Raw genomic sequence first — 24,578 nt, forward strand, 5'->3', positions numbered from 1 at the left:
AGTAACACACAAAAAAAAGTAATTTGCTTTGCTAATGAAAAGTTTGTGAGGAATAGTTTAATAGGACTGTGCTCATGGACTAAACAAATGGCAAGATGGAGTGGACATAATACACCTAAAGAATTTGTGGTGCAGAGCCATAATCTACACCCATGAGGTGACATTGTTCAGCTTACAGCTTCAAGGCGCTGAAGAAATTCACCATATGTAGTTACATTTATTAAATCTTCTCAAGCACTGGCGATCTTATGAAAAACAGAAGGTTTTATTCCAAAACTCAAGTGTCGTTTTTCTTTTTTGCTATAGTATTTTTAAGCTACAATGCTAGGCACACTTACTTTTGAGTAAGCCCCATTTGACTCAGAACGACTGCCATTGACTAAATGTGCTTAGGATGGTGCCGCTGGTGTTCCTTAGAATCAGAATTACCCCTGTGCACACAGATTTCATTCTTCCCCCCAAATTCCACAGTTAAATTAGACACAATAGCATTTCCATCTATGCTTCATGTGAGATGTAGCATGCATAAAAACAGCACTCTGTATATCAGGCTTCCTCAACCTCGGCCCTCCAGATGTTTTTGGCCTACAACTCCCATGATCCCTAGCTAGCAGGACCAGTGGTCAGGGATGATGGGAATTGTAGTCTCAAAACATCTGGAGGACCGAGGTTGAGGAAGCCTCCTGTATATTATAGGGATATGAAAGTATTGGGGTTTTCCCCCAGTAGCCTGTCCAAAACCTAGTGCTTCTTTCCCTAGAAGGCAGTATCTGTACGTTTATTAATATTGTTATGTTGTGTCAGCAACATATTCCTTCACAGTCCAAGACATCCTCTCTCACCCTCATTTGTGTCACAGATTAATGCCATCAAGATGATAGTGCAATACACAATCAGTGCCTACCCTTGATAATTAAACATGGTGGGACACAGTTCTCAATTCTTCCTTTCTACCAGACAACCCACACTGTCATGACGCATGCTTTCATTCATTTTTCTTTAAAACCCTGTGCACAAGCATTTGCTGAACCCCTCTCCAGTCTGCTGGAGGTCTGAGGCGATTTGGGAACAATATAATGATGCAACCTTCCCTTTGATGTTGTTTGGACAGAGGTTCACTGGTGGCAATTCTGTGATGTTCAGGTGGTTTCTAATGAACTGCTGTCCCAGACTATTCTAACTAAGATGCAGGAGGCTGAAACTCATTTTGATGGTTTAACTCCAAATTAGAGAGGCATTTCTGTAGCCATGTCTTCTCCTCTGCTCAAATCTAGGGTTGCCATATGTCCAGAATTTCCCAGACATATCCTGTATACTGCAGTCGGCAGCAGTGTCAAATGTCCGGGAAAATCCAGGTGCATGGCAGCCCATGCCAGCAGTGCTGTTTTTGCCTTTCTTCCATTTTGTAAAAAAGCTCAAAAATGGATTTTATTTTTCCTATTTTTCCCAAAAAGCTCAGCAACTTTGTCCTTTTTCAACCCTACCAAACCTCTTGTTCACCTACTGTAATAAGCAGGACTTAATCTCTATAATCCACCGCAGGAGGATTAGAGGTGGGTTTAAAAAGACTGAAAAGAAACAGGTGGAAGAAGCCATAGCTGCTGAGTGTCCCACCTTTCCAGGGGTTTTAAGGTAGACCACCACTCTGGCTTATGACCTGACAAGCCAAGTGCAAGGTACCGTATTTCTTGACTCTGGTCGCAGTCCTTGCGGAAGAGCCAATTCCTTTGGTTCAATCAGTGCTGCAGTTTCACTGAAATAGTGAAGTAATGGCCCAGGCTGAACTTGGGATGAGGTACGAGGGGTAGCCAATTTTGTGCTTAATCTAACTACAACTCCCATCATCCTTGTCCATTGGCCATGCTAGCTGGGGCTGATAGGGGTTGTAGTCCAACAGAGGGCACAGGGTAGCTTACCCCTGCCTTGTGATCCCAACCTTTGTAGCCTTAATTCTGTTTTATTGTAATCAATGGGCAAAACAGTTTTATTGTGACTACTAACATTGTTAGTCTATTTTGACTTAAATAGTGATGGGTGGCAGGCAGCGAGAAAACTATCCTTCGTTCCAATATCTATTCCCTTTCTTGCTAACAAAGATCTTAGTCTACACAATCTCTATTGAATAAAACATTAATTAGGTGACCACTCCACCCCAGCTCTTTATTTTCAAACTTGAATTAATCTTACAAAGCTGTTCTCCCCTCTCCTCCATCTCCAAAGCACATCTGAAATTTAAATGTTGTTCCACCCTTGGGTCAGACATTAGTTTGGACGGGTGTTGCTGCTTTTTGGATAAACAATATAATGCAAAATAACAGCAGGGGAGAAGCAGCATGGGTTCAGGAATGAAGCAAAAACAGAGTCCAATAAAAATGATTTTGCATTTCAAAGAGTATTAATAATAAACACGCTACCTCTTCAAATCACAGTTTTGAAAAGCACAGTCAGAAGTCATTAAGTGGAAATTAATTCTATTGAATGGAAGAAGAAAAAAACATAAAGTCCTTCTTCCCTGAATAGTAATCATTGGTGAATTAGATGAGGGTAGCTACTGGATTTCTGAAGTTCCTTTTGACTAGCTCGAAGCAAATGGTATAACTCAGAAAGAGAATGTGAAGAATGGCTCTGATGATGGCCAGTGTCCTTGGTGCTGGCTTCTGCACAATCCTGCACTGCCTTCTGTAACTGCAGCTGTAGGGGAAAGGAGACAGCAGATCCCATGAAGTTGAGAGAAAACCAGGGACGGAATATTTTTTCACAGATGACCTGTGGAAAGGGAGAGAGAGAGAAGCAGTAATTCACACACAAGCTCTTTTAGTCCCATCCAACTTTAAGGTTAAGATCTTCACGCAAAATATATTTTGCTGATGTGACTGGACTATTGTTAAGTTATATAATTTATCTAAGTTCAGTAATAAGTTCTAATTAATGTTTTTGGCTCTTTGGAAGCAGGAAACCTGCACTCTCTGGTTGATTAAACCAACTGCAAACTATAGTGCACTCTGTCATCTTACTTGCAAAAGGAGTGTATATGCTCTCTCCTGGCATTTAAGGAATGCATAAAGACACAAGGTGTGTTGTGGACACACACACACACACACACACACACACACACCCCATCCCTGCCTCCCGTGTTCCCATCCCCATCACCCACTGATCTTTCCATGTTGAGTGAGAAGGTCTCATGAGGAATATTCATTTCCTATTATTTCCTATGACCTATGATTGAGTGCCAACAAGAATAAAAGAAGACAGACAAAGGATGTCCATCCCTAGTGACAACAAAGGCTTCTAATTCACTCAGAATGATAGGTAGAAGAGCCCATTTGCTTCCACTCCAAAAAAGCACCCATAGCTGGAGTCACCAGTTCACATACAAGTCCATACATCACTTGATCTCACAGATGACAGCTGGGCTACATGGTACACCTACAATGGGAATGCCATCCTAAGCGGCACTGGCATAATTGTTTAGAATCCTCTTCATTCCCGATCGTTCCCCTATTACTTTGCAAAGGAAGACCAGGAAGCCCTCTACCATCTGCACAAACAATGTGGACATCTGGAGCCTCTGAATGTACAGCTGATATGTGCAAAGGCTTCCATGCAATCCAGAACCGCAGTCATGCAGGGTTCTAGGTAGCAATTATGCCTTTGCACACGTAGAGCTGCACTTGTGAAGGGTCCATCCCTACCATGTTGTGTTGTTCATGTGGGTGCCACTGCTCAGTGTGGGCCCCTTCTGCATAGAGCAACGCGGGAGCTATGATGTAGGGCTGGGCAATGTATTGATGCATCGTCCAAAACCGGTTTGAAGTCCACCTCGTGATCATGGTTTCATAATATTTTACATGGCCACATATCGTGAATCACAATGTGGGTGCTTTGTAAAATATTGTGATGTGGGGAAAACCGTGAAACTGGTCATTGCTTCTCCCATGATTCCTGCTGTCCCTGTTGCTTTGTACTACAAAATAACAGTTGTAACAATATGTTAAAGGTAAGTAAAAATGCATCAGTTTTAGACCCCTAAGTAGTAGCAGTAGCAGTTGCCAGCACATATTTCTGTTCACCTCTACATAGTTACAGTGGTACCTTGGAACTTGAATGGGTTGGCTCCAGAACAAATCAGTTCCTGAACGCCGCAATCCCGGAAGTAAGAGTTTCGGCTTGCGAATGTTTTTCAGAAGCTGAATGTCCGACGCTGCTTCCGCTTGAGTGCAGGAAGCTCCTGCTGCCAATCAGAAGCCACCCCTTGGTTTTTGAATGGTTTCAGGAGTTAAACAGACTCCTGCAATGGATTAAGTTTGAGAACCAAGGTACTATTGTACATCCTTATTTCCAACATCGTGATATATTGTTATATTGTGACGCTTAGCAGATGACATATCACAATGCTGAAAACCAGATATCGCCCAGCTTTACTATGACGAGTGAAAGGGACTTAGAAGGACTTGACAAGTGATACAATGCCATTACAATGTGAGATTTCCTACCCTCCATGCAACACCTTTGGCTACTGTTGGAAGTTAGCTATCTGGACAAAGCAGTGACGCTGCATCAGTGTGGAATCACTTGATGTTACAGCAGTAAGCAAAATTTGCCACGGGGGTGACATTTTTGGCAGCAACCCTGTACCAGCCATGGAACGCTGCCACTTTAGATGTCACTCATCTTCACTGAAACACACTCTACTTGAGGTGATGATGCGGCAAGATGCGAAACTCTGCCTCTGTTGATTACATCTGTGAAAGCTTGTTCATCCATGGAAGCTACTGCTTGGAGCTGCAGTCATCGAGTGGTGTGCATGCATGTGTGAATAAGTCCTTAAGTGACAGTCGCTCGCAGCATCATTTATTTTAAACTTGCACTTTCATGGGTATTTTAAAGTCAAGACATGCATCCAGTAAGGGAGACAAATAAGCCCGTAGCCACTCACTTGGAGGTTGTTATTGGCTCTCTCTGCTCCACATTTTCTGCTCCTCAGGTCACACTTTGAAAAGCAATCAAAAAAATTACAGTCTTCATCGCCCGTGCAGTTCTGCTCAAGGATGTCTCTCATTTTCGGTTCAAAGAAAGCCATGTCTACGTCAATAGCCACCACCTGCAAACCAGAATAATGCATTCAAGGGTGACAACAGTCCGTGCAAATTGCCACTTTTCTGCTCTCGTTGTTCCTGAGCCCTAAAGACTGCTGATTCAAGCATTCTGAGATGAATGCAAGAGAAAATTAGAAATTACAAGTGGAAGAGCTTTCGCTGATTAGCTCTGCAACACCAAGGCTTGAAACAGAATTGCATGAGTAACAGACAACTTTGGCATGAAAGGAGGGGAAGTTCTTCTCAGAGATCCCTGAGAAAATGGCAGCCTCGGAATAAGGTAGGTCAATTCTCCTTCACAAGGGGAGTGGTTTCTGTGATGACATAAATTCTGTTCCATTTGCTCTAGCAAGCCCCACCCTCAGAGGCATAACAGCAGCAGTCTAATAGGAAGCTGACCCTTCCCATAGCCCAGCGGTAGTGCACATCATTTGCATACAGAAGGTCTCAGGTTCAGTCTCTGATATTCCTATTTAAAAGGATCAGAAAGACCTCTCCCTAAGGCCTGGAGTCCTGCTGTCAGTCAGAGGAGACAAAATAAGAGGCTTAGCTCAATGGGCAAATAGCCTGACCTTGTATAAAAGAACTTCCTATGTTCAGGTGACCAAATGGCCCACCCATTGTGTGCAATTAAGTAATTTTAGATGCTGGGCTTAGTGGATGTACAGCTACCCCCCTTGAGACAATAATACGGTATTTGCTTCCAATTGTGGTGATTTCTCTCTTTCTCTTCCCCTCTGGCTCCTACTGTTCCATGCTTTACATCTGCTACATTCCTAACACATTAGAGCAAAAAAGTTAAAATAAAGCTTGGCAATCATGAAAAAATAAAGTCAACATCTAACAAGTGCAGAGTTTCATGTTATAAATTCATTCATTTACTGTGGCTGCAGCTATGGTTTGTTTGCCTGGGGATGTTTGTCTGTGAATCTATTTCCACTATCCCCATGACAAATCTCATCCTTTTGGTCTTCTGGAGTCACCATGTCACCAGGTAAACTTAGTGTTGTGGTCATGTTCAACTTATCAAGATACAACATTTTCATTCCTTCTATGAAAAAATGAAATTGCTTCAGGAAGTGCTCCATTACATCTGTTTTTCAAGTACATGTATTTAACCTATTTCTGAGATGCTACATTCTCCATTGTCGGTAGCATCAACTGCTGAGGATTCCCCAAGTCCAGATACTCTCCATCACTGTGGGGCAACAACAAGAAAACCATTTAAAATCCAAATAAGTAAGTTATTTCCACCCTCTAGATCAGCAAAGGTTTGTGCAGAGATTTTATGTATAGTCCACCTTTCCTCCAAGGAGCTCAAAACAGAATACCCTTTGACCCCATTTTTTATTACCAACCTTGTGAGGGAGATTAGGAAGGAGAAACTGTGAGTGGCCCAGGAATACGCAGTGAGAGCTTCATGGCTGAGTGGGAACCTGAATTTAACATCCCCTAGAAAATACATACCCACATCAGTGCTGCTCTTCTGAACTGGGATAATTGTAAAGCAGGGATATAGGAGAACTCTGGTCCTCCAGATGTGCTTGGACTTGGAACTCCCATCAGCCCCAGCTAGCTTGGCCAATGGTCAGGGATGATGGGAGCTGTAGACTAACAATGTCTAGAGGGCCAAGGGTTCCTCACCTGTTTTAATGCTTTAGAAATGTAGACAACTGCAACTTGGTGAGGTGGGGCTACTGCTGAACTGTGAGCCTCATCAACCCAAGTCTTTTGACAATGTGTGTGTGAGTGTGTGCTTGCAAATAATAGAAGGAAGAAGGGCGCTGGTTTGGAGAGACTATGCCAGGTATCAAGGGCAGGGATAACCATGCTTCACAAAATTGATATTAACATTTTGTTCTGCACACACCTTTCTTAGTTTTAAAAGGGGAGAAAAAGATTAAAATTTGTCCAGAATACACCATAAACTGCAAATAGATTGAGAAGCAGGGAAGCCTTCACTTCAGCTGGTTGGAGGGGTAGTGGTGATGTTTGTTATGACTTTGTTCTGAGGGTTTCAGGGGCATACCTGGCGCTCAGCCAGCACAGCAAGGTTTCCACAAAATCCTGTTGCCCCTCAGCCAGCAGGTTTTCAGTATAGGATTACACCCTTAAAGCAAAAGGAGTTGATAATAGTGCTTCTAATGATATTTGCCTGCCAACTTCATGTTCATTCTGTGGATAATGTGAACTGTGAATTCTAGTCTCCAAGCTGTCAGTGCAACACTTTCTACAGTGGACACTCTTTTCACTTGAAAAACAACATTTAAAGTAATAGGGAGTGAGAGAAGAAAAGGCAGCTTTCAAACCCACAGTTGTCTGAGTGACGGGGTGAAAGTACTGAACTTGAAATGGCCCTCTCATTTTCTGAGCAGACCTCAAGGAGAATACAGCTCGAAGCGTTTTTGGAAGACTTATTGGAAAGCTTTAGAAGACTGACACACCCTGGGGCCTTTTGCAAGTTCATGCAGGCAATATCAGAAACATATCTAGTAAGTAGCATTCTGCAGCTTGCTCTAACTTCATCGAACTCCTAATTTTTTAAGTGGGTCCACTGATAAAAAAAATTCCAGCTACTGGGTTTTGTTTGGCGGATTGTTATTAGGCACATAACTGGACCAGATCTTCTTAATGTACGTGGCCTGCCTTTTATTTTCTGTATGTGAGGTAGCCTGGCTGAAACTCAGCTTTATACAGGCTGCCGAAGAAAAGAAATAGAATATACCAGACATTCCATTAGTTTACACACAGAAGACTCATGCTGGCAGACTAGCCAAGCATGGGGCCGCCTCGGGGCCAATTTGTGTGCCAAAAAGCAGTCAACAAAAGACACACACAACAAAGATGCAACAAGGAAGTCATCAGTAGTTTGGTATTAGTCCCAGGAGGCGTATCCAGAAATCAAGAGTGATCTCTACATGTTTGCCCTCCAACTGCAAATCCTGATGTATATTAGAATAATGCAAATGGCGAGGCATTGGCACTTGCTGGAATACGTTATACGTTTTTCATGAGACTGGTTGCTTTCCCACACTATTCCTCAGGACTTTTTTGGCAGCGCTATCAAGCCTAACTTCACCACCACTCATTTCCCTATGAATAAGCTTGAGATGTGATGGCACCAAGGCTGACATTTGCCCTATGACTCAGGGACAGACTCAGACACGGACCTACAAAGCAATGAATTACAGTCTGGGTCCAATCAATAGGACTATGCCAGCAACGCAACCAGCACAGCATGGAGCAGGAGGCAGTCATTGGCTACCACCACTAACTGACAGCCAGCGAATTAACAGTTCTGACTTGAAGAGGGACATGACAGGGTGTGCAGGCAGGGGGCAGGACTGTCAGCACCATGTAGGCATGGTGTTGGTGAATAGCTAGCAGTTCCCTATGGGTGAAGGATGCTGTTGTAATCTGATCAGGTAGAAGAGGTCCTCAAATGAATGAAGTGGCGCTATATAGTGACCGTGCTGAATCTGATTTAACATATGGTAAGCAGAGCTTTTTAAAAAACAAAATCTCTTTCACTTAATAATTCACACTTTTTTTGCTGTTTCCTACCCATTCCCTAGCTTCTAATTACGCACCTGAACAAACACAAAAATAAATTGGAGAGTAAAAACACACCTATGCCTTTAAATCACCACACGCTTAACCTTTGCACAGCACGTTCTAGTGCAAAGTTCTCTGTGCATACTTAATAAATACTGGCTCTGCTGGCAGCCGTGTTAATGAACATATTCTACTTTCACTCTACAGGAGGAAATTAATTTGCTCCAAGTTAAACTGAGAGTATGATTTGAAGAGCCTATAGAAGGCTCCATCTTCACAAAAAATATCAGCTGAGGCCCAATATTGAACTGCATTTCTATTCACCAAAGGCTCACAATGGAGCAAATCAATAACAAAATTTCTCAAAGCATCCTCTGTCCCCGACCTCTATGTTGCATGTCAGCTATAAGCCAGCAGACTTCTAGAAGATGCTCAAGGCAAGTACTTGACTCTCCAAGATATGGAAGTTCTAGCCATTTTGTAGCTAAAACAGCACCAGCTAGAGGGAGATATCAGCTTGGGAACCTGGAAATTAGCAGAAGTACACATACACACACAAACCTTCAGGGGGGGGGACACTAAAGAGCAGGGAGGGAAACAAATCAAGTGTGCTCAGTGACCATAGGACACTAAGTCTCTGTTGGGAAAAATAGAGTGGAGGAAGAGAATATCCTGGGAAAGGCTAGAACTCTGAACAGGAATACTTCACACTGCAACATTTTGTTGCAAGTCCCACTTGTTCTATATGTTATTTGATTTTTGGTACATAGCTCGTATGGTCAAAAAACATCTTGTTCTGTTGTTCAGAACATATTGTTGCAAAAGAGGCAGTTTTTCAAGAATGCAGGACCCACTTGCAGAAGGCAAGTGATTTCCGACAACAAAATAGGTGATAGATTCATCAAGTAAGTCATTGGCTCACATCCACACCATTCATTTAAAGTATATGGTTTTCCTTCAAGAATCCTGGGAACTGTAGTTTATCCTCCCAGAGCTGCAATTCCCAGCACCCTTAAACTACAATTCCCATAATTATTATTATTTTTTTGGAGGGGGGAAGAACCCATGTGCTTTAAATGAATGGTATGAATGTTTCTTAGCAGACAAATTTCCAAGGCCAGTCAACATTTGGGAACACTTGTGCGACACAGGGCTCTGCATATGGGATATCAATGGAGAAGAAGACTTCCTTTGGTTATGAGTTGCATGCTACATGTGGCCAAACCACAGTTATGACATTGAGGTCCTCACTTACCGTCAGATCACTTCGGATGGCGAAGTTTTCTGGCTTGATGTCACACAGATGAAGCCGGTGAGAAAAGTCATTGTCAAAATGTTTTACCATGTCCAGGAAGCTGATGGCAATTTCGGTGATGGCCTTAGCCTTGCTTTTAATTCCAGAAAAGGAAACACCGACCGCATCTTCCACAGAAAAGAGAGTTTTCTGCCAGGTATGCCCAGCGGTCAGGTACTCCACAGCATAGAAGTGGCCACAGGAGCCAATGACCCTTAGGACATGTTTACTGAAGTCTTGCAGCACACTGAAGTAAATATATTCTTCTTGTTGGAGTAGGGACCACATGCTAGCCAGCTGCGCTTTCCAGTGTGGGCCCCTCCCCCTCGTCCACAAAGGCACCACAGTGTTATTAGGAAGTTCTAGACCCAGAACATTCTTGATCTCCAAAGCGACCATCAGGAGGAGCTCTGCCTCTGGAATACCCTGCGGTTCCATTTCCTCCAGAAAGCCAAGGTGGTGGTAGCTAGAGAAGATTTCATTTTTGGATTTCAGGATCACTGGGCGGCCTCTCCAGTCAGCTTGGATGACCTTCTTACCTCTGTCATAATAAAGGCAGCGCTTGTATATCAACTTCTGTGCCACACACAAGTCTTCGCAAAGGTCTCCTGTCAAGGCTCCTTTTCTATAGTCAAGGCACTGGAGAAACGTGGAAAGAAAGAATCAATTGACAGTAGAAACCACCATTTCCAGTCACATCAAGAGTAGGGGAAGAGGACAAATCCCTGCAGGAGCTTTACATACTCAAGTTCTCCATGACCCAGACAAAAGTAACACACAGCAAAGGTGTCAGGAAAGTTTGAGGGAGATGTTTGCCCATGTTTGCTGTTCCATCTTTCCTGCAGACCTGACAGGTCATAAACTCCCAGGAAACTCTTGCTAGCTGTTGTTTCGAGGGTAGCAAGCTCATAAACAGACAGCCCACCAAGGGCAGTAGATTGTATCTCATGTTGTTTAAGCTCTGTACTTTTGCTCTAAGGGTTCCCTCTAGATGGCCTATTTATTGAGCTTTCATCCCGATTTGCTTACACAAAGTCTGTGTATTGGTTAATTTATATCCGAATTTCACTGAGCATTCATTCTGATTATTCTATGGGCTGACATCTGCCCGTTAGCCATTCATTCAACCCAACTTTTTCCAATGCATTTCCCTGTCACTTTCCTACATGCAGAAAGTCCATTTCTAAAGTTCTAGTATGCACTTGAATCCCTCCCACAAAATACTGTCAGGAGACACCCTAAGTTCAGGTTCCTTTGGATGCTATGCCAAGGGTGAGTTTGGTCTGTACTTTTGGAAACATTTTTTTCCTTCTCTCTGCCACATGTGTAAAGACACATAAAAATGTGCCTCGTTGGTTTGGGCCTGGCGCCTTTGCTGTACACCCACATGGTGGTTGAGGGTTCAAATAATCATAGAGAGCAATATGAAGCCTGTTGCTTCAAAATACACACACATCCAACTTTTTTTGCCACACATAAAACTGGCTGCCAAAAAGCCTATAATTTTACACAAAGATTAAAAGCAGTGATAAAGATAAACAGCTGTAAGGCATTATGATACTGGTTTTCTTATGGTGGTGGAGAAACTTGCTATAAACACATTTTGTGGGACAAACTGAAATACATGGGGAGTTGTGACCACACAGAATTCAGGGCTACAGTCTGCCTCTGTACATCCTAAGATGTGACGGCATTAAAGCAATTGTTATCTGCCAAGCTGAAAATATGCAGGGTCTTGTAAAACGAAACAAAAACCACATGCTTCTTGTACAACAAAGCTGGGCAGTCTCTTAATCAAGACCTGCTGGTAAGTCACTTGGTGTCCACTGACAAAAGGTATGATGGGACATATTTGTGTGGTTTGCAAATTCTGCAGTTCATGACCAAAGAGACAAAAAAGAAATCAGGACGCTATAGTTATGTGGTCATCTCAAATGCACCAAAATAAATAAATAAATAAACAGGATTTCCCCTGCCAGTCCCTTCCTCCAGCCATAATTGTTTCCATCCCTCTGTTTCTAGGAGTGTAAGCAATCTGCATAACTGTGTCCATTCAGACCTTCCAGAAGTGCAGCTGCAAAGTCTATTGCAGGCAACTCTCTGGAGGAGGAGATGACCGACGTGGGCTAGGGTGGAAGACGAAGAAAATCAGACAGCCAGTTAGTGGCTTGACACCAACTTCTGCGTTAATTTCCCCTCCACACAGCCCATTCTTTAGGCCAGGAATTTCCCACAATATATTTTCACATGAGAGAAATGTTGGACCCCAGAAAATGCAAGCCCCGCGAGGCTCTCTCATATTTCTCCAGCCAGTTCATCCCATTCCCAGGTCTCTGCCAGCTTACATTCTTTTGGCTATGGACTCTGCATGCGAGGGATGGAGAGAGCAAAATCTGGAGCAGTTCCAAATGGCACAGATTACGTACAGAATATAAGGGTAGAATCCAGCACAGGGTTCACGAAACATTCTGCCGGTGCAAGGATTCTGCTTGTGCAATGGAATGCTCTCCCCCTGTGCAACCGCTAAATCTGTTCTAGGGGTTCCCCCAACGCTCTGGAGCAGAGGGTGCAGGGCACTTGCAGGGGAAGGGAGAGGGAATCCCATTGTGCAAGTGGAAATCCTTGTGCTGAAGGGATACAGGAGCTGAATACTGCCCCGTGTTTTTATATTTATCAGATGCCAAGTTGCCTCAGCTCATCTCCAACAATGGCGATGGTGTGTCAGCTTTTATGCCTCTCCACCCCCTTCCACACACAGCGCATAGAAATGCTGCCTTCACACAAAAGCCTCCCAGATACAAGTTTGGAAGCGAACTCTGCATGCTCCTGTGAGAGAGCCAATAAATAGTTCCAACAGTGCTATGGAGCAACTGCTATCAGCTATCTTTAAACCGGTGTTTCCTAACTGGGGGCATATGGTCCCCTGCCCACCCGCCCCTGATATTCCAAGAGGGCCACAGGTGAAAATCACATAAATGGGGGGGGGGGGCATGGCATGAGACTAGGAGGCCACAAAGGAAAGTGAGAAGTGAAGAAAACAGAAAAGTGACCGAGAAAAGAAAACAGAGAAGTAGAGTGAACAGAGAAATACCATGCTTCTCAGTGGATGCAGTGCCACGTGCCCTCTGTGGCAATGTCGCATCTGCTTCCTTCTCTCTCCCCCTTCCACACCCTACCACTGCACACACTAAGCTTCCCGCATCTTGTGTGACTGCAGCAGTGTTAGTTATGAGGGTGTGCTGTTTCTTCATGCAAGCACTACTGTGAAAGGAGGTACATAGCTGCATGCAAGAGTTACTCAGCCTCATGCGGAACCACCTTAACAAAATGGACAGAGGTGATCTTTAGTTATCCCTCACACAATAGAACCACATATAAAAAAGCTTGTTTCTGGTCAACAAGCACGAGGGTCCCATTGGTCGAGAAATACTAAAAGTATATTTTTTTAATGTAATTGTATTTTGTATAAATTATAAAAATGATAACTAAAACGTTCTATTTACAAACAAAACGCTTAAGCAGCTACCTTTCTACTGGTAGGGCAGGGGGTGGGCCACAGGAAGGAAACGAGGTCGGAAGGGAGCTACAGTGAGAAACACTGCTTTATACCATTTCCTGAGTCCTTCTGGGAGCCACGAATAGTAGAGTAGAACTTGTCGCGTGCTCTGCCAAGTTTCTCCCCTGGGTGAAATATTCTTCCTGATAACCAGATCAGTCAGTTATATCTTGAAGAGAACACCACCCACCATCAGTGGCGGCAATGCCCCAAGTTTTCTAAATTTTGGATCAGCCTTGCTACCATCGTCGCAAAATAGCAAGTAAATGGCTACAATGTGATTGGTTACTCGAATACCAACTTTTGTAAATTAACTGATATTCCTTTTCCTTGCTTGGGTTGCCCAAATATACTTTTAACTAGCCATTATAATGCTCTGTAGTAGGTTTGTAGCACTTCTTAATCCTGACCTTTGATGCCTGTGATGCATACTTTCAGGACCCAGCCTAATTTTTTTTGAGATTGTGTATGTGTGTGTTTTACAGTAGAACCTTGGGTTGAGAACGTGATCCATGCGGGAGGCATGTTCTCACAGCAGGGTTCGCAACCCACAGCACCGCGTCTGCGCACGCACGGGTCGCACTTCTGCGCATGCGGAAAGCGCAATTTAGCACTTCTGCGCATGCGGAAAGCGCAATTTAGCACTTCTGCGCATGCGCCAAACCCCGAAAGTAACCCATTCTGGTACTTCCGGGTTCGGCGCGGTGCACAACCCAAAATAGCGTAACCTGAAGCATCTGTAACCCGAGGTACCACTGTAATTGTGTTCTGAAACTGTATTAAACTGAGTTTCAAATCGTTGTAGCCCACCCTGGGCATTAGGCTGAACAGTGGGCAATAAAACCACCATAACAGCCAGTTCCAAAGAGCAAGAATGTGGATTAGATGATCCTTGGGGTCCCTTCCAACTCCACAATTCTAAAAGGGTGAGGAAGGCTGAACACAATGTTGCTTTGCACTTCCACAAAGCCCTGATGTCCACCAATTCCACCATACCTCCTACTGTAGCCCTGCATCCCATGCTGTTTTGTGGAGGCTTCTTCAGCCATCGGGGCTGAATTGGCAACAAAATGAGTGTCCAACTTTGGAAGTGCATTCAAGCAGCACGAAGTCCTCATGGGATACAACCCAAAGCAGCTTGTCTTGAACGCCTGGCATGTTGGTTTTATCAAACACCTGTGAGCTCAGGTATTATTTTCATTCTTCATCTCCACCTCTCCCCCATCCCCACCACCAACAATCATTTGAAATGTTATATCCATCCATCATAGCTGGGGCGTATCAAATCGCTATGCGTCCCAGCCTTTTTCAGAGAGAAATTTGCATACTTTACTCATCTCCAGAGCCAAGTTCTCCTAAGGTCACGAAAGCCTGTAGCTCAACCAAATGGATGTGAGTACCGCAGCACTCACCATTGTAAAAGCTATGTTACTTACGCCTGCAAAGACTTCTGTGTGCAGAGACTCAAAAAACTGCATTTAAATAGTAGCACTGATTTTGCCTGAAGCCATTCACTAATGCAAGCAGTACAACATGACAGATGGAAGTAAATTTGAGAATATCCGTTTTATAGCCAATCGCTAAAGCAATCCATTTCCCTTTTATATATTTGTAAGAGCTGGTGCTCCCTTGACATCTCCCCCCTGTGGTGTTGCTGGACTACAACTCCCATCATCCCTAACCATTGGCCATGCTGGCTGCGGCTGATGAGAGTTAGAGTCCAACAACATCTGGAGGGCCACAGGTTCCCCACCCCTACTTGTGAAAGAGGGAGCTTCCAGGGAGCCTGCTTATTTGCACAAATTTTCCCTCCCTTTCTAGTGCAATCATCTTGTCACTTTTCTAACTGCAAAACACCCTATAATAAAAGTGATGGGAAATTGCACTGCAAAGGGTGGGATAACTCTCACTAGCTGTGTGGCCTCCATGCAAACATATCAGGATGAATCTCAATAAACATCTAGTGTCAGTCATATAACCGCCGCATAAGTTTGATGTGGACATATCAGCATAAATGCTCAATAAACAACAGATCCAAAAGCTTCCCAGTGATCCCAAAGAGTCAGGAGTAAACAACAAAGCTCTCTTAAAGAAATCATGCAACCATTTTGAGGACTAGACTGCAAACACACAAGGTTAGTTTCCCGTGGATTAATTGGGAACCAATTAAACTGGTCTGTTAGAATGTAAGACAAATTAGTTCAGGGATAGGGACTCTGTGGCCTTCCAGATGTGGTTGGACTCCATCAGCTCCAGCCAGCACAGCAAATGGTCAGGGATGAGAGGGAATTTACTCCAACAACAACTAGAGAGTTACAGGCACCCCCCCAACCCCACCAAATTAGTTTATTTGGAGTTAATAGAATTCAACTGGCTTAAATCCTAGTGCAGCACTCTGGCTTATCTGGTTTGTGGATGAGGCTGCAAATAACTTTTCTGCTTCTGGAATCCAGGTTAGGACACAGGCCAAAGGGAATAATGCAGATGTGATTCCCAAAGCTATGTCAGATACCTCCAAATTGTTTTGGAGCTCTAGCAGAGCTCTGGAGGAAATGGAAAATATTCTGTATCTCAGAGGTATCCAGCACTGCAGCTGCCTGCCACGGAGAAGGGATAGAAAGAATTCATCCTCTTGCTCTTTCCAAGAAGTTGGCAAGGCTGCAGAAGCACACAATTTGTCTTCGTTTATTACACACAACACAGGAAAATTTATAGTCATCAATAGCTTGCTACCGTAATAGATTATTTAATTTCCATTAGGCTTCCTTTCCCATTTGACAAAAGCCCTTTGCAAATAAAGGAATTTGGCCTGTTATTTAACCCTCTATGCTCATCTTGTAAAGCTGAGAGACAATCCCTTACACAATATTTTGGTCCAAAAATGTTTGTAAGTCACAGCTCAAACACAACACTTCACCTCGACACACAGGTGCTCTGGTTTAATCTGGGTGTAGACTGGGCAGAGAGGGCATTTTATAGGCTGCAGCAGATTTCCAGCAAGAAATTATTTTGCCCCTTGTGCTGTTTATTATATTATATGCTCAGGAAAAATGCACTATGCAGCTGAAAGCTAGGAAAACGTTGGAATAACTTTCCTACTTTCTAGATATGTGTTGTCGCACAGACAAAACAGAGCAAACCTTCCTCCAGCTATCTTAAAATAATAAATCCTCTTATTTTATCAGGGGAAGTTAATGGATATGGACTGCAGATGTTTGAGCTGAGCAGCCTCACACCCACCTACACAGTTGCCTTGAAAACTCACTACAAAATACAAATTGCCTTTTTTCCCTGTCTGCTTTTACTGCGTTTTATCAGCTAGACCTGGCAGCTGAATGCTCTGTCTTCTTTAATTGACAGTAACTGCTGCCTCAAAGGTGTAAGATGCAGTCACAGTGGCAAATGCTTTGCAAGCAGCAGACGATTCCCTTAATCAGCAGCCTGGCTTGTTTCCCTCACGCCCCCCCCCCTCCTCAAAAGCACAGGCAAAACTCCATCAGCATGGGCTGCTCGTCTCCTAGTGCTTTTCATGCCAATACTTTCACAAATCTCCAATTCATGACATCAAGGATTCATTGGCTCCCATTAGTCTTTACTCAAAAGCATGATCCTTTATCATCTACGGGCCACAAAGCCAGAATTGGCTATATAATCTATTAACTATGGTATGGCACAGTGGAGGTAAGGGAATGGCATGGCACCTTGTGGCATAACATGGTGACAGCATCTTACTGACGTACATGTTTTCCCCGATTTTTTAAAATTAAGCAGTGAATGTGGAACAAGCTATTCCCTAAAACAATTGCCGCAAAGAATACTATGCTACTGGCACTACAAATTATGAAAACGTAACCCAGCCAAACCAAAGGATTGTATCCAACTAAGCAGACCCACTGGGTGGAATTAAACGTCACACTATGGGAGGGTTTCTCAAACTTGAGTCTCCAGCTGTTTTTGGACTACAATTCCAAAAAAAAAACCCACTGGTCCTGCTAGCTAGGGATGGTGGGAGTTGTAGTCCAAAAACATCTAAATAAACTTGGAGAATCAAGTTTGGGAAACCCTGTACTAAGGCAACTGTTTCATTGGCACATGCGTTTCTGCATGTCACATGGAGCAATCTCCCTTTCCTGCTCTGTGTCCTGTTCTGGAGGTTGTCCCGAGATTTTGGGGAGGGTAACATGGGTAAAGGGTTGCATAGGGAAGGGGGAGTCCTGCTGCCCTGGTGGGACTTGTGCTGGCTTCTGGGAGCACAAGACTTCAGCTGAATGCAGCTCACTAAAATTAATGAACCTAAGTTACTCGTGTCCATTAATCTCAAGGGGTCTGCTCTAAACAGGGCTAACACTGGATATAACCCAAAGTATTTTTATATCCCATTTCTTTCAATGGGATTTATAAGTGCTTAATTCTGGGCCAAGCTACACATTATGTTGATTGTGTTGATGCAATTAACACGATCCTATTAATCGCTTCATTATAGTTCCTCTTGCCTAACATGGCCTAACACAGCCCATCTTGCCCTCCTCAGACAGCTTGCAGCATCCAGAACCAAATTCCAGGCTTCCTTCAAGGGCAGCCCCATGAAGAGTGAATTGCAGCAATCTATCTGAAGGGGGGGAATAACTAACAAAGCGATCCTATACATATCTAGAAGCAAGTCCTCTTGAGTGCAATTGGACTTACTACAAATTGAATAATGCTACTGAGCCATAAGGTATGAATGTCTGAGGTTAGGTCTGATTTTTCCAGGAACAAGTACAATTGGAGGCTCAGATACCATTGGCAGAAAGCACTCCTGAACTCAGCTGTCTCATGCACATCCATAAGCAAGGATGGATCCAAGAAAAATCCAAGAGAAAATTTTGTTGCATTAGCTTTATTGGAAAGGTGGGGATTATTCCCCCCCCCCAACTTTTCTCCAACATTTGGTACATAGTTGGTGTACCAAACGGTTGGCTGCACAGAAAGTTCATGTGTCTCAGTCTCTACCAAAATTCATAGCTCCTTTGAAAACTGAGTGTGCCATTTTAATCATGAGAGACACCTTTAATGCAGACCACCTTGATAAAGGAACAGATTTTAGAAAATGCTCTAGTAATGTTTGCCCTTGTATCGTTTCGTGTCTCACCACTTCAGGCTTGCATTTATACATTCAATTCTTGGTACTTGACACAAAACGGATAGGTTTATAAAAAGCACTTCTGAGTGTCAATTATCGGTAGAACACTGCAGTTTGAAGTGCACCTACTTCAGAGAAAGTCACACTGAACTAAGTTTGGCTTACTTCTTAGTAGAAATGCATGGGATTGCACTGTTAGCATTACAACATTTAACAAAATTAATAAAGTTTATTTAGATGTATAGGTGTATCTATAGAATTTTTGTTTTTGTTTCATATTCACGCTATGCCTGCCAATTGCATATAATCCAGGAGTTCTGTTTTTGTGACAGCATTTGAAGATGTCCTCCTTCCCCACCACTGAGTTGTAACAATCAGCTCCTAACATCTGGAACCAAGTTATTCTCAAGCAAAAATCATGAAAAACTCCAGGCACCTCTCATTTTACAAATTAAGCACTTGTATCCACAGTGCTCAAAATTCTTGCAAAAATATTAGGCTTTCCACCCACTTTTTTTTTTTATTAATCCCCCTCATGGTCTTTTATCCATCCACACTCCTGTTTCACTCTTAGTCTTCTGTTAAATCAATGCCTACAGCTTATCCCATGATCACTTATTCAGAAGTGAAGTCCTACTAAGCTCAATTGGCCTTGAGCTCCATCTTTTCCCCAAGCAATAGAGAAGTGGCATGATGTAGTGGATAGAGTGTTGGACTATAAACATAGGAAGCTGCTTTATACCAGATTGAATCATTGCTCCATTTAGTTCCATATTGTCTATTTGGAACTGCTCTCTATGGTTTCAGGGCTCATTCTTAGTCTCACCTGGAGATTGAACCTTGGACCTTCTGGATACAAAGCAGTTGCTCTGCCACTGAGCTGCGCCCCTTCCCCGAGAGGCAGGCAGGTTCATATTTCTACTAAAGTAGGATGTTTAAGCATGAGACTGTCTAATCTGCCTTGCTGGGTTAATGCAAGGATAAAAAAGAGAGCAGAGAACCACACAAGTCATATTGGAAGACAGGAAATAAATGCCGCAAAGCAATCTATAAGGCACATGGGTCAGGACATCTAGAAAATGTCATGGGGGAATGTTTAATTCTGACATCTTTGATCCAGCCTGGCCTTTTGCTGCTGCTGCCCACCAGGACTCAACCTCCTTCCCATGATATCTACTAGCCCGCCTGGCTCTGAAATAGGACTCATCCAGAGGTGGGATCTGTCCGCACTGGTGCATCTACAGGCTCAGCCACCCCTATTTTGTCTGAGATTTCCTCTGCTTGCCCCATGACTTTGAGGCACAGGTCCGAGAGGGCCATGCCGCTTTCTCTGGGAAAACCTGCCATTCAGTGCTGAATTGGAACAAACTGGTTCTCTGCTAGTTGACATTTGTTCCAAATCTTGGACCAGAAAAGAAGTGTGGCCGAGCCTTATGTCGTTTTCGGCAGTGGAGTCAATGAAGGTTGGTCAGTTTGGGCCAAGGAGGCCCTGCCCCAGCCACCCAGGTCTGCCCTCACCTGCCTGCCTTCTTAGTTAGCAACCAGTCCAGGGAGTGGTCCTGCCTGTCAGCTTCCTCTCCCTCCTGAGTCCCAGTAGAATTCAGCAGGGAGAAGGATAGGGGCAAACTGAGAACTGCCTCTGCCACTGTGCCTATGGTGGGATTCCTTGCCTTCCTCTCCACCACGCTCACCAGTCTGCCGGCTTCCTGGCCTCAGATAGTAAGGTACTGCTGCCGGTAGGGCGGGTGCTGTCATGAGGCCAACGAGACAGCCGCCCAGGGCGCACACTTTAGAGGGGCACAGTTTTATACAGATCGGTTTTTGTTCTATCCAAGGGTGCCAACTTGAATAAAATGTTGAGGAGGGGACCAGGTAAGCCCTGCACAATTGGGCAATTGTAGTTAGCTTCCCCCGCCCCCCCCCGGGGGTGTGCATTGTCTGTGCAAGTAGTTGGGCTCGCCTAGGGCGCAAAACAGCCTGGCCCCGACTACGGGTCTCTCCTGCTCGGTCTGAAGGGGGCTCCCCTGGACTTCGCCCTCGGGCCACCCTTCCCTTCTCCCCTCCGCAGCCGCCCCCGGCCACCTACCAGCCTGGCCAGGATCCTGTGGCTCTGCTCGTCGGTGCAGCGGCCGGAGAGGAGGACGCCGCCGTGCGCTAAGAAGAAGAAGACGCCCCCTGCCGCCCCGCACGCAGCCCAGAAGAGGCAGAAGGCGGCGGAGCAGCGCCTGCCCAGCCTGGCTCTCAGCAGGCGCTTCAAGGCGGACATGCCTTGCACGCTCCGTCCGCCCGCCCGTCCGGGCTGCTGCTGCTGCAGGGGATTCCCGCCTTAGCCCGTGCAGCAGACAGGAGAGTCCCGGCGATCCATCAGCGACGCTTGCGCGCCCCGGGCTGCCTTCGAGGGAGGCGCGGATGCCTCCCCGCTTCCTGCGAAGTCTCCAGCGCGACCTGACCGCCCGCCCGGCTTGCAACGTGCAGCCAAGAGCCAAGCGCACGGGCGGAGCGCGGCGGGCGCGTCTGGTGGCGGGCGCCTCCCGCGGCGCGCATCTGACCTCCGGGGAAGCCGCGCTCCTCGCTTGGTTCCCAGCGCGCCGCCTCGCAGTCGCCCGCGGCCACCAGTCGTCGTCGGCGCAGCAGCAGCAGCAGCAGCCGCGCTGCCTTTCGAGGGGAAGCCACGTAGGTCCGCCTCCCTTTTGTCTGCCGCGTCCCTCGGACGGGAGCTGCGCGGCTCCCCTCCTCGCCTGCCCGCCCGGCAAACTTTCGCCGACGCGGAGGAAGCCCGCGAGGAGGGAGAGGCAGACGCAGCGCGCTTCCTCCCGCAGCGCTGTTCCTTTCAAAATCGAGATGGTTGATGGACACTTTGAAAGGGGCGACTCCAGAATGCTCTCCTTTTCGAAGGTGCACATGCAAGTCGGTCCTATTCAGCTATTCCTTGGGGACTTTGACGCCCCGATATGCTTTCCGTTATAAGCTATATTTTAGTAGTATAGTATATACTAATTTACTTACATATCCAAATGAGAAGTATGTGCGTGCGTAAATATTACAAAGAAAAGGATACAAAGGAGCCAACCCTTCAGACCCCCCCATAAAAGATTTGAGGGGACTTGGACCCCCCTCCGAAATGGATGGGCATTGTCTTTAAAGGTGTGCTTGTGCGGAATCACGTGATCGGTTATGCGGGGCGGGGCATGCCTCTCCCCCCCCCCCATATTTAATTGAAGTTGGCACCCCTGCAAGGATATAATTTTATCTCCCTCTTACCTTTCTATGGTCCTCCTTCACTTTTATCTCCTTCCTTGACTTGATGACCCTTGTGGTCCCTCCCAGCTCTGCAATTCTATGACTTATCCCTTCCTGCCACTCTCCCTTCTCCTCCATGATCTGATCTTAATTAATTTCCTATCTTAACACCTGCAAACCATAAATGGTTGCAAGCTTGTCAGTATAATTTGTCCTTTATGGGGCAGAAATGCTGGCATTGCTGTACTGTATCTTGTTCAAACAAGCCAAAGGGCATATTAGGCTGTCTTCACAAATGAGAGGTTTCGAGAAGGTTATCAAAGTGCTGGGGGGGGGGGAGTTGCCGAAAGAATTTCAAATTCATTGTACATCCTATAGAGCCAATGTAAGTTTTCCACTTGAATTATGGTCTTGGGAAATGAAAAGGGCAACAACAGCCTTGGAATTACAGAAGCATAAACTGATAATCCCAGAATATTGCGATTGGTTGCATACATGGCAACCACTCCGGCTCACTAATATCAATATCACTTATTCTACAGATATTCTCTGGCCACAGTATCCAGGATACTACTGCCTGCATGCTGCTGTTACTAGTGCAACATCCACTCTGAATGCAAAGGTGACACGTCAAATAGGTCACATAGACAGCTCCTGATCAACAAAATTCCATTAATTGTAGCACAGCCTTACATAGTTACTCAGAAGTATGTCCTCCTATATTCAAAGAGGCTTACTCTCATGTAACTGTGGGTAAAATTCAGAGAGTTACACTCTTCTTTCCCTTCCAAGAGCTTGGACGAGCTTACATAGGGACAGCCTACAGAATCACACCTCTTTAGTATCAGTAGATCACAGTGCCTTCCAGCCATGCTCTGGACTTCCATCTTTATCAAGTTATTTAGGCGTTAATCCCCATTCCAGTGACAGCAAGCACTATTCAGCTATGGCTGAGTTCATGCCATACATGTATGTACACAGCGCTTCTGACAACATCCCTGTAGAGTAGCACACGGTGGGCTATACTCATATTACAAATTAAGGTGTTGCTGAATCTAAAAGAAGGTGGATTGTCTGAAGCTTCTCCTGCATCTTACCTGAATACTATTCTAGCTCAGGGACCTTTTCTATTTTAAATAGCACCTTATTCCATTTTGCACTGAAGATAAGCAAGATCAGATTTCTCCAGTCTGGGACCCTCCATGTGTTTGGAACTACAACTTACATCAGTCTCAGCCAGGCTGTGCAAGCTTTTCTAACTAAAACATGCAGAAAGGCATATGTGGCATCACATTTAGACACCCACTAAACAGAAGAGCTCTTTCGCCATTAAAAAAGATGGGCGTCTGTGAATGCAGACAAATCTTGCTTTGTTCCTTGCAGGGACATTGCAGTTCCTTTGCTACAGGGATGGAACTACTAGAACCAAAGCATTGCGACCTCCCTGAAACATCCCTTACAAAAGGATGCAAGAGCTGGATTTCATATAGGCATTTAAAAGGCCTGAGATGGTGGAGGGCAGCAAGGCAGCAAGAAGATTAAACATGCTACCCATGAGATGCATAAGATCTAAAGCTTTCTTGAGGCTGGCAGGAGGAATGGAAGTGAGAGGCGAAAACAAAAGCTCTACTATACTCTCACAAGAAGCCCTAGAGGCTGAAACATTATCACAAACCACTTCACTCTCACCCCCCTACCTTCAGTCTAGAGGTCTTTTATGAACCTCTTCACACTCGTTCGTTCATTGTTCCCATCTGCAGCCTGCATACTTACTTGACACCTTAAATCCAGCCACCTTGATAATAATATATTAAAGTCCATACTAAATCCAAAAATTTGCATTGGCAAAATTGGTGAGCCGCTAAGGTCTGAGAGCTATAAAACGGACGGTTTTAGTTCTGCTAGGAGTTTAAGAGATTGGGGTTTCATTCATTGATTTGTTTAAATAATAGGTCTATTGCCTGTAGCTTTAAAAAAAATCATTATTAAACAGCCTGTTGGCTGACTTGGTTTCACTGCCACCTCAGATGTTGCAGCCATAAAGTCATTAGGTTAAAAGAATTGTATTTTTTTTCCAATTGGAAAGTGATACGTAAACATTTTAAATAAGGAAATATAGATTAATAATCAACCAAAAAGCCACACCAGTCTTCATAGCTGAATCCTCAATCCCGATCAGATGATTCAAGCAATGGAGTTATATCACCCTGTACAAAGCATGTGGTAGTCAAGGTGGCAGACTACCCTTCAGACACTGTCGGATTACAATTCCCATTGACCCTGACCACCAGCCATTCTGCCTGAGGCTGATGGAAGGTGTAGTCCAAAACATCTGAAAGGCACCACATTGACAATTCTTGCAATAGAGGAAGACAATGGAAAACAACTGTATTTGGTAAGGTGGAGGATCTTTGACATATTAAATGGTATGCCGGTGCTACAGCTAAGTGAGAAGCTAACCAGGTTTTTTGCCCCAATGAAGCCATTGAGACTCCCAGCCTGTGTGTGTATGCAAGTGTGCATGTGCCAAACTGGGTCTTTGACCCTGCTGAAATAAAGCTTAGCTTCTCCCCTGACACATTACTTACACGCAGGAATGGACAGGTAGTATATCAGGATCTGCTTGTAGATCTCTGGCTGATTTGCAGTAGATCACCAAGCTTTCCTCACTTCCAACAAGAGCAGCAGTAACAAGCTTTCACATCTCCACCT

The 24,578-nt window shown here is 44.6% G+C and overlaps 1 protein-coding gene across 2 annotated transcripts; it reads right to left on the reverse strand.

Moving 5' to 3' along the window:
• Nucleotides 1-246: 246 nt before the first annotated feature.
• Nucleotides 247-21,014, reverse strand: DIPK1C (divergent protein kinase domain 1C). Of its 2 annotated transcripts, XM_053396650.1 has the most exons (4): nucleotides 20,713-21,014; nucleotides 9,910-10,587; nucleotides 4,940-5,104; nucleotides 247-2,766 (listed from the first exon to the last, which is right to left on the reverse strand). In XM_053396650.1, exons 1-4 carry the CDS (start codon nucleotides 20,890-20,892, stop codon nucleotides 2,524-2,526), a joined length of 1,266 nt encoding a protein of 421 aa, XP_053252625.1. In that variant the 5' UTR covers nucleotides 20,893-21,014; the 3' UTR covers nucleotides 247-2,523. The 2 variants fall into 2 exon arrangements, with proteins under 2 accessions (XP_053252625.1, XP_053252626.1); XM_053396651.1 differs by lacking the exon at nucleotides 4,940-5,104.
• Nucleotides 21,015-24,578: the final 3,564 nt, after the last annotated feature.

This window comes from Podarcis raffonei, chromosome 7 (genome assembly GCF_027172205.1).
Source record: "Podarcis raffonei isolate rPodRaf1 chromosome 7, rPodRaf1.pri, whole genome shotgun sequence".
NCBI lineage: Eukaryota > Metazoa > Chordata > Lepidosauria > Squamata > Lacertidae > Podarcis > Podarcis raffonei.